At 33.8% G+C, this 10,909-nt stretch overlaps 1 protein-coding gene across 1 annotated transcript; it reads left to right on the top strand.

Annotated features, from left to right (window-relative positions):
- Positions 1–2,793: 2,793 nt before the first annotated feature.
- Positions 2,794–10,898, top strand: LOC111426650 (uncharacterized). The gene is made up of 9 exons (XM_071196524.1): positions 2,794–3,010; positions 3,077–3,236; positions 3,291–3,660; positions 3,720–3,828; positions 3,885–4,035; positions 9,672–9,898; positions 9,949–10,108; positions 10,157–10,523; positions 10,580–10,898. The coding sequence occupies exons 1-9, from the start codon at positions 2,872–2,874 to the stop codon at positions 10,838–10,840; spliced, it is 1,944 nt and encodes a 647-aa protein (XP_071052625.1). The 5' UTR covers positions 2,794–2,871; the 3' UTR covers positions 10,841–10,898.
- The last annotated feature ends 11 nt before the right edge of the window (positions 10,899–10,909 follow it).

The following is a 10,909-nucleotide window of genomic DNA, read 5'->3' as shown; positions in this document are numbered from 1 at the left end:
ATTCACGTGACTTATTATAGAGTAATTTATAAATATAATCAGGTTTATCATCAAATTGCCGTACAAAACAGACTTCTTAAATTGACGGGAATCTCTGTTTGATTATCTTGTCCTGATAATTCTTGTAAATTAAGTACATACTGTACTAGGAAGCAATCTGTTTTATTATTGTCCCAACTTGCTGCTATCTTTATTCAGAAATGGTGAATACTTCAAGTTACTAATTGGTAGATAAGGTTCGTTATCGTTGTTATCATGAAAATGTACTCCAAATATCCAAATATTAACTAAAATCTGGCAATGTTAACTTATCTCTGCAGTGGAACTATACAGAAGATTGAACGATTTTGTTTATACATTTTTTGTACAAAGGATACAAATGATAATAATTTCAACTATTATAAACAATTAGGTACGCAACTATACTACCGGTCTATACATCATTTCCTTCGAGATAAGCGAGCTCGTGAGATGTGGAATGCTTTTGTTACATTCGGTGTAGTTCTAAATAAAAATCGCTCATAAAATGTTCCTGTTCATATTGGCTCAGCTAATTCAATTAACCATTTTTTTTGTCAACTCAAACTGTTATGAAGGAGAATATTGATATTATTTTTAGATTGGGTTCTACCGTAATCCCTCAAGTTAGCGAATGTTTCCAGATCTCATTGACTGATGAGAAGGAAATTTGTAAAACTCTGAATTGTATAGCCTGAGGATGTTACAATTGTATTGTACAGCAATTTTGCCCTATTTGTGTCATATCTTTAATTGGTGTATCAAGTTTTCAATTATTCCTGATCAGTGGAAACTTGCTGTAGTTATACCCACTGCAAAAGTAAATAATCCCAGGGAGTTAAATGATTTGAGGAGTATTAAGCATTCTACCTATTTTATCAAAAATTTTTGAAAAGATTGTGGCTACTCGCTTACGAACATATTTGGATAATTTCAATATTTTACCCCAAAACTATCAGGGTTTAGTCGGGTTTTAGTTATACCACGGCGTTATTAGATGTTGTAGATGACATCATTTCGGCGCGAGATGATAAACTAGCTGTAGCTAGCGTAAACTAACGCCTTGCTTGACTTCTTCAAAGCTTTCTATACACTCCATCATGATACCCTGCTTGCATTATTGCACCATGTCAGGTTCTCCGATAGCGCTGATGATCTTATGTCACGGGTCGCGCACAGTTTATCAAATTTAACAGTGAGCAGTCCGGTAGTCCCCAGGGGTCGGTGTTGTGTCTGATCCTATTTTTGATATACACATCTCGACAGTGTAATACGTTCCAACACTGCTCAGCTTATATGTACGCTGACGATACTCAGTTACTCTATAGTTTACACATAAATTCTATTAATGTTGCTTAAAAACGAATAAATTCTGATCTGGGTGCACTTACCAGTGAAGCCAACAAACTATGTTTACAGATTAATCCAAAAAATCTATTGCTGTGCTGTTTGCGAATGATAGGATATTTGAATCAATCAGAGATAATTTAAATATCGTCATCAACGCCAATAAAGTTGGACATTCTTAAAAATGCACGTAATTTGGTAGTTGTATTGGATAGCGATCTAAGGTCCACCCTTAGATTGCTGCATGGCTTAATTTTGGCGATGTGCTCTGTCTAGATAGTGTAGATACGTGCAGAATACGGTCTTGAAGGCCGAACTAGGGTGTCTCATACTTGATAGTGGACTAGCTGGCTAAATATGCCCCAAAGATGTATTCTGCACACTGTATGTATGTTTCATCGCATCATTTTATACAAATATCCTATGGCTATATTTTCTCTCATGTATTCATATTATATATTTTACTTTTTATTTTTCTCGTTTTGAGGGGCGATGAAAAACAATAGTATCTACATTGCATGGGTACATATTGGCTCGTCTTTTTTCGCAATCCTTAGCATTAATGATTGTTTTTGCATTATTATTATTATTTTATTTATATAATTCTGTATTGTTTGTAGGATTGTCAATAAATAATTATAATTAAAATCCATTTTAACAGTTGTTTAATTGAAGAACATTCTTCAATTTTAACGTGTTAACTTGTTATTTCGTCTTAAACTTAAAAGAATTTTATTTGAATAATAAAATTACATTTATGAACTTAATACTTTGCGATATGACCTTTTTGTGAACTCTTGTAAAATTAGTTTCTGAGGATGGCCATGGGCCGAAACTAGTAAGACTTAATTATTAATAAAACCAGTTTCAAAAGTACAATACTGAGAAAAGTAAATTTAATTACCTTTTCACAAATTGTCAATAAAGATTTATTATTATCTGTAGACTCCAACAAGTCTTTCAATTAACTTTAAATATTTTCTTGCATCTACCTACAATGGTTTGGAACTCCGCTAAATACAATCAGTTTTACTATTCAATTGATGATGGCGACATTACACAACATTACAAAACGATTTGAAATGAAATGATTAACGAGTTGATGAATTAACATAACAATAAATAAACTATTTATTCATTATCTGAAGATTTTTTGTAACTTAAAAATAACTAATATTTTTGAAACAAAACATTTTTTTTTAATTTAAAAATATTGATTCTATTTTTGATAAAAAACTATAGATTACATTTAAACATATTATTTTAAAAAACATACCTAACGATTTTTTTATAATACTTTAAATTAAACGATACAAAGAGCATCTTTTTTTATTATAGTAATTATTATCAATAAAATCCCTAAAAATACACTTATCTGATAATTTGATAATACACAAAAGCTGACGGTTACTGATATTGAAAATTCAGGAGTAGTAAAGTTTATTGACACGTGTAACATTGAGTGGTGCAACATCGAAAAAGATCTTGGAAAAGTCTGCATTAGAAATGGCTATTCGACCGCTTTCCAAAGAATTGCAAGCGAAAGCAATCGCTGAATTAAATGAAGATCCTAAAAGGATTCAAGACGATATTAACATAATTAAAGAATGGCTTAAGCAACAAAGGCATCTTAATCCAATAATGGGTGAGTTTATTTATTGTAACAATTAAAAGAACACGAAATAAATTCTTTTATAACATTTATTCCTAGATGATCAATTTATTTTAACTTTCTTAAGAGGATGTAAATTTAGTTTAGAAAAAACTAAAAATAAATTTGAAAACCTTTACACGATGAGGACTTTAATCCCGGAATTTTTTGACAATAGGGATCCTTTCTTACCTGAACTTCAAGCACTTCTAAAATTGGGGTAGGAACTTTTTAATTACACATTCTTATTTAATTGCTATCATTATTTTTATAGAGTTATTCTTCCGTTAAAACCAGCTGGTCCAGATAGTCCCAGATATCTTTTATTCAGATTTTTTGTGGCAGACCCGGCTGTTCATAAAATGAAAAATTTATTCAAATTGAATATGATGATTGCTGACACTTTGTTGCACGAAGATGATCAAATAACTGTTGGTGGAATGGTTGGATTTCAAGATGCTAGCGGTATAACTATGTCTTTTTTGACACATATGGATTTGACAATCATGAAGAAAGCAATGATGTTCTTTGAAGGAGCCTTTCCTCAACGTCCAAAAGTTATGCACGTTTTCAATCCACCTTCAGTTTTCGACACTATGTATAATATGATGAAACCTTTTATGAAGGACAAAATGCAAAGAAGGGTAATCTTTAATCATTTTAATTTTCGAATTTTGTCACAAAATTTAATTCTTGAATACAGATGCTGATGCATAGAACATCCAATCTTGAAGAAATGTATAATCATGTTCCAAAATCAATTCTTCCAACTGAATATGGTGGTGATGCTGGTCCAATACAAAATTTAATTGGTAAAATTACTTTTTTATATAATTTCATTAAGGTTAACATTTATTTCGATTTATAGATGAGTGGAAAACTAAGATTGAGAGTAGAGCTGCGTGGTTTAAAGATGATGAGAAATACAGATCGGATGAATCGAAACGAGTTGGAAAACCAAAAACCGAGTCTGATCTTTTTGGTATTGAAGGATCGTTTAGAAAATTAAACGTCGATTAAAAAATAATTAGATAAATAATATATAATGCTCTTGGATACCTTTTATGATTTTTTTCATATGCTTTTGTAATGATGGTTTTTCTTATATTGTAGATGTAGATATAAATGGTCCCAATAAAAATCGCTATTTCATCAGAGACTTAACCTTGATTACAATTTTAAGCCAAACTGATACAAACTTTATCATTACGTACCTTTATCAGATAAAAAAGTATAAATCATCATTAAACTTGAAGAGGGTATTCTTCCTAGATGTTTAGTTTTGTTATCAATTGAGAAACAAAAATGTCTGTGCGACCTTTGTATCCTAAATTAAAGGTGAAGCTGTAGCAGATATGCAAGCTTGTTGATAAGCAATTTTTGTTTGAAAACAATTGAGAACAATTCTTAAAAAGTTTTTGAAGAGACCCCTTTTCACTGGAATTGTAATACCTTGTAAAATTAGTGTAAAATTCGTTATGTTGATTCATTTCTGAACATATTTCTACACATATTTTTAGCATATCAGCTTTGTTTCAATTACTAATTGTAATATAGAAAAATCAATGTACATTTTTATGTGGTTTTTTTTGACACATATTATGACTTAAATATCTTAAATTTACCGTACAAGGTATTGAAACAAATAACAATTTTTATGAAGAATTTACAAATAAAAAGCCATACGATCTTCTCAATATCTTCATTGGAACAATAGCAACGAAAAGCGGAAAAATCCAAGTCTTACACAAAAGCCTGAATCCTATTAATCATACAGGGTTAGCAAAGCTTATAGAGTATCTTTCATTCAATTGGGAGTTTGAATATTGGATACTCCTTCTACTGACGACAACATGATGTTAATTGATAATGAAAAAATTATATGTGCGTCACCAACATTAGCTTCATTACTATTAGAAGAAAATGAGGTATGTTTTCACTAAGTTTTCGCTCGCAGATCACCTACAAATGGCTCTAAACTCCGTCGTGCCTCGTCCTCCAATTCCAATCAGTAAGAGAGTAACTATAGAGTAGATAACAAAATAATTCTATCCATTGGAACCCCGCATAACACTTTCACTAACAAAGGAAGTTACATGTTAACCCTCGTAACATCGCTGGGGTTGATCTACGACGAATGAGAAAAACACTTAATTAATATATGTATTTGAATGCACTACAAGTATATTTTTTAACACCATCAAAATCGATAGGGCGGTTTTTAAATAAACCCGAAAAAATAAGGGTAGTTCGCTCCTTTCACCCTGTAGTGTATGTATGATACATCAAATGAAAATTATTAAAAAGGAATATCAGTTTCAATTTACCAAACTTTGATAGCACTTTTCGTTTTCGAAATATATGTGAAAATGTACCTTTCCCCAAACTATCAACATCTAAAACTCAACTCAGGGGCACAGTAACACAGTTGTGTTACTTCCCTTGTAAGTGGATAGATTGGATGGAAGAATCCTCACATGAACCATATCACATACGTTTCGACCAGACCCTTGAACATCAATAAAGACCGGAACAAATAATAATCAGAAGGAGAATATGCTGGGTATGGCAGTATATCCTATAAAAGCTGTAAAAGCTTTTGGCGAGTTATCACCTTTTCTATTGATCATATCTTGCTTCAGCAGCCGTAGGGGAAATGGACGCGGAAAAAGCATTGGTGAAACAATCCATTAAGACTCTGCTAATTATGGTCGTGATGGATTCTGTTTGGTCGATCATAGCCTTGAATATACTCTTCACTACAGTATAACTTACACAACTTCCGAGGTTGATGCAATCTATACTTACTATCTAAAAGCGTAAACACCATATATTACTGTAATTTTCTTAGCCGGGGAAGCCAAGACAATTATTTATCCAGTTTTATAGTAACACAAACATATATGTAGTGAAGAAGAATGCTAAACAACTTTCTTCAATAACACCTCCACGAAACAGTCTGCTTATATATCCAAAGAGTTGGAAAATGGTGCAGCAAGAAGAAAAGAATACAATGTTGAATGAAAATATTAACTCTTAGCTGTAGTAAACGGTATTAAAAAAAAATTAAAAGCAGTAAATACAACGAATAAACCTTGGTGACTTTTTATACCGAAACTTTACCACCCTACATTTAGAAAGGAGCTAATCAAGGGTAAATTAAGAATTAATAAGGTATATAATGATATGATATTAGTGCGAACGAAAATGGGAGTTAAGGTAAAAGAACTAAACGGAAAGATATAAAAATAGAAATAATTCACTGCTTAAAAAAAGGAGATTAAATGTAAATGAGATATATCTAAAATAAACGAAATTCTAGCTACATTACAAAAAAAAGATTTCACCAAAAAAGTAAATATCTGGTTGGTGGATTGTGCGGATTATGATCCAACGGTGCCGCTAATATCCAAAACGAAAAGTCTAGCAAGAAATCCAATATTCTTATTATTTGTGGCAGTCATAGTAGGGATTTCTCATCGTCGTGGACAATCGGGCATAGGGCCTGAATATTCTATCGCGGATGTGGATAAACTTACGCCGACTTTCAGTTTTCCGGATTATTTAGTAGTTTTTTTACGCTTCAAATGATGTCTTGCGTAGTAACCCGGTGGATTTCGGAATGTTTAGGATTATCCATTCCTTTGCTTGCAACAACATGCCTTCAGGGAATTAATCCTATATCTACCGGTTTACTTGAGCAAAATGAACCGATTGTATGTCTACCTACTTTATCTGTATGTATGTAGTTTCACGTGGGCGCGAATTTTTTCACAACACTTAGGCCCCAATGGGCTCTTTGTAAATCCCCACAATTAACAATTCATTCCAGGGACAGAAAACCAGCTCAATGTTGTAATGATCCTTATATCCGAAATTTGGGGCCAAGGTACGTCAAAAGTGGATTCCCTTAAGTACTCGAGGTTGGGACAGTCACAAACAATATGAGTCTCGTCTTCCATTTCATACCCTCTACAGAGGGATGTATTCGCCAGCTTCATGTAGAACATGTGCTTACGTAACCTGCAGTGTCCGGTTAGGAAGTGGGTGAGGAGCGTCAAGTCACTTTTAGATTTCCTTAGGAACTGAGTAGATCTCTTCCGGTCAGGGTAGAGCAGAGTTTTCTTTGCAAAGGCACCTACTGCTGTTTCATTCTATCTATCGGAAAAAGCTTCATTAGTGGTACAAACGGTTAATTCCCTTAATTCCTATATGTCCTTTTCGTCACTTTATCGTGACCTTGTTATATACGTTTGCGTCCTCAAGTGATTGCCGACAGGACTTCACTAACGATGATGTAGTTCGATGCCTACCAACCGCCAGCATAGCCTGTCTGCTGTCAGTGCAGATTACAACGTTTCTGCCGACTTTAATGGAGTCGATGATCACATTGGCTGCCATGTTCATAGCAGTTATTTCGGCTTGAGGAATCGTGCAGTGCGACACTAGCGAAATTAAACGGTGCAGCCATTTCAATGCCAAAGTGTGGCTTGCTTAAGACAGTAGGTATGATATAGTCTGCGTTGACAGGAGGTTGTTTATGAACAGCTTCCAGAGCTCGCTACGGACTATTCCCATTTTTACAACCAGCGTGTTGTCCACTGATCGCAATCGGAGCAACGCCATCACGGTCACCTCCCTGATAAAAATGTCTCGGGGTGTCGATTTCATAGCGCCCGTAATTAACAGGCGGGCTAGTCGTTGCAATTGATGCAGCAATTTAGCACTATATACATGTTTTAGTGCTGAGCACCAAACTATGGCTCCGTAAGCTGCCATCGGTCTTGTCACATAGGTGTAGATCCACATTGTAACCCTCGGAGTTAATCCCCAAATATTTCCAATTGTCCTTCGACACTGGGTCAGTACAATCGTTGCTTTTTTGGTTTTGCAACTAATGTGTGATTAATGTGCGAATTACTCATTTGTCCAAGATAACACCAAGATATTTCACCTCTGGAGCAAAGGTTAATGAATTATTGCAGCAATTGGGTGGTGTTAAGTGTCCCAGTTTCTTCTGTTTAGTGAAGAGAACAATCTCAGTCTTTTTAGGATTAACAGAAAGGGTATGTTCTAAACACCATCGTTCAACAGGCTTAAACGCCTGCTGCATTCATGTAACAAAGAAAATCGTCATCGGCGTAACCGACTATGAAGAGATGTTTATTATTGAACTCGCGAATGGGATCATCAACCGTTAAGCACCAGAGAAGCGGTGAGAGTACTCCACCTTGTGGGCAGCGTTTAGCCACAGCTCTCTGTACTCGTGTTCAAGGCGAAAGCCTTAGCCTGAACAACTATGCTTCCTAGCACTGCTTGCACGATGCGCTCCACCACCATGTGTAGGGCGGTATCCACAGATTTACCTTTGATGTAGGCATGTTGATGCAAATGCAAAGAAAACGCTTTAATACATATTCTCTAATGTACCTAATGATCACATAGTCTATCAAGTGTCTTTAAAAGAAACGATGAGAGACTAATGGGTCGAACCTACTTCATCTATTGGGTTTCCCAATGAATCATTTGTGTTATTATTTATATTACCGGTGGAATTACAGCGTAGTCGGAAGAAACAGATGGGAGTCTGAATCTTTGATGTTGATTCTAGTTTCGTGGCAAATAACGCATGAACACGCACCAGTTATTCACATGAATGTTCAATCTATTTTTAGCAAATTTAATAAATTTGTCGCTTGCGTTCTTAATTTGGCTGAATACACAATAGCATCTCGTTAGTCTAAAGTACACATTAGAGGTGGTGTCTGAGATGGAGTTCGAGACTTGCTGTGTTATTTTAAATTATAAACAATTAAAGATCGTGCGGTCAGATTTTTTTTTGACCTTAGTAGGGCGTTTGATTGATGAGAAAACAACACCTTTGTGCAATAAGCTAAACTGCATGAGTATACGAGGTTAAACCTTAAATTGGATATTTTTTTTCGAGTCGCTCCCTCAGAGTGGTGTGGTCAAACGTTTGTTCGGATAAGTCTTTCATCGACGTGAGGTTCCATAGGGTTCCATTTTGGGGCTGTTGCTGTTTATTTTTTATTAATAACTTGCCCAATTTTCATGAAAATTCAAAGATTGTTGTTCAATTCAAGGATTATGATGAATGTTGATAAAACGGTTTGTATCAATTTTTATAAGCGTTGAACATTTCCGAAAGAATTTGAATTGGCGTATCACATTTTCTTCCTTGATGTGGTATTAGATTGGAGGCTATCATTTGAAAGTCACATAGAAGCGGTGTGCAAGAAAATGCTTATTATACCATATGGAACTGTGCTAGGATCTGTGCTACTTTCTTTGATTCATGTACTGATGCTAATAAGAGACTAATGTAACTCCTATAAGTTTCTGTATCTTGAGGCTGATATTGTATATTGCTTTTTATTGGGAACATAGAGTAAGAGAAAGAAAGAGGTACGGATATTCATTTAATTTTATAATTTTGATTTAAATTCGTCGATGGTACAATTTCAGACTTAATTGATCGTTGGAAAGCAGATGTGAGAGTTATGCTAAATGATCAAAAAAAGAAAATGGAAATGGAATACCGATGAGGCATTTATAATCAGCCTGATTTAATTATTTTAATTAAATTTAATTAGTCTTACTTGTTTTTGAAATAAAATTGATACAAACTTATCAGTACATTTTTTTTATCAAATAATACAAGTATCGAATTTATCAGTGCTTTAGAAGGTGTCATTCATTTCAGAATAGACTTACATAACAAAATGTCCGTTCGACCTCTTTGTCCAGAACTTCAAGCTAAAGCTATCGCTGAGCTTAACGAGGACCCAAAGCGAATCGATGATGATATTCAAGCTCTTCAAGATTGGTTGGAAAAACAACGACACTTAACACCAAGAATGGGTAATTAACTAAATATTTTGAGGTGAAACCATTAAACCAGAAATTTCCAGATAAACAATTTTTATTGACATTTCTTCGCGGTTGTAAATTCAGCTTGGAAAAGGCTAAAAGAAAATTAGAAAATTTATACACCATGAGAACGATGCTTCGCGAATTTTTTGATCATAGAGATCCTTTCGCACCAGAAATACAAGCAATTTTAAAAGCGGGGTAATTTGTGAAACAAGTTATTTTAATTATTTTATTGATTTTTTTTAGACTTTTTCTTCCATTTGTTAAAACTGAAGGACCCGATTCTCCTCGAGTTTGTCTTATGAGACAAGGAGATCCAGCTATTTATAAAATGAAAGATGTTTTCAAAGTTAACATAATGATATCTGATATTTTAATGAATGAAGACGATCAAATATTAATTGGTGGTATGGTTGCTTTACAAGACATGGAGGGCTCAGGAAAATTTGGAATGTCTCATATAGATTTCCCTCTTATGAAAAAAGCAATGACATTTTTTGATGGCGCTTATCCCCAAAGGCCGAAAGTTATGCATTTTATCAACATCCCATCGATTTTCGATACCATTTATAATATGGTGAAACCCTTTTTCAAAGAAAAAATGATAAAAAGAGTACTATTTTTAATTATTTCACTTTTTTTTAAATTTTAATTGATAATCTTTTTCAGTTCGTGTTTCATAAAACAACTAACATGGATGAAATTTACAAACAAATTCCAAAATCAATTTTACCAACTGAATATGGGGGCGATGCAGGTCCTATTCAAGATTTAATCGATCATTGGAAAGCAAAAGTGGAAAGTTATGCCGAATGGTTCAAAGAAGACGAAAAGTACAAATCTGATGAATCGAAGAGAATTGGAAGACCAAAAACTGAAAGTGACTTATTTGGAATTGAAGGCTCCTTTAGAAAATTAAACGTTGATTAACTTTTTATTAACTTAATAAATCAAATTCTTGAAATAAAAAAGATGTTTTTTTGTAACTCATCGATAACA

Source organism: Onthophagus taurus, chromosome 6 (genome assembly GCF_036711975.1).
Source record: "Onthophagus taurus isolate NC chromosome 6, IU_Otau_3.0, whole genome shotgun sequence".
Classification (NCBI taxonomy): Eukaryota; Metazoa; Arthropoda; class Insecta; order Coleoptera; family Scarabaeidae; genus Onthophagus; species Onthophagus taurus.
This window is presented reverse-complemented; position numbering and strand designations above follow the sequence as displayed.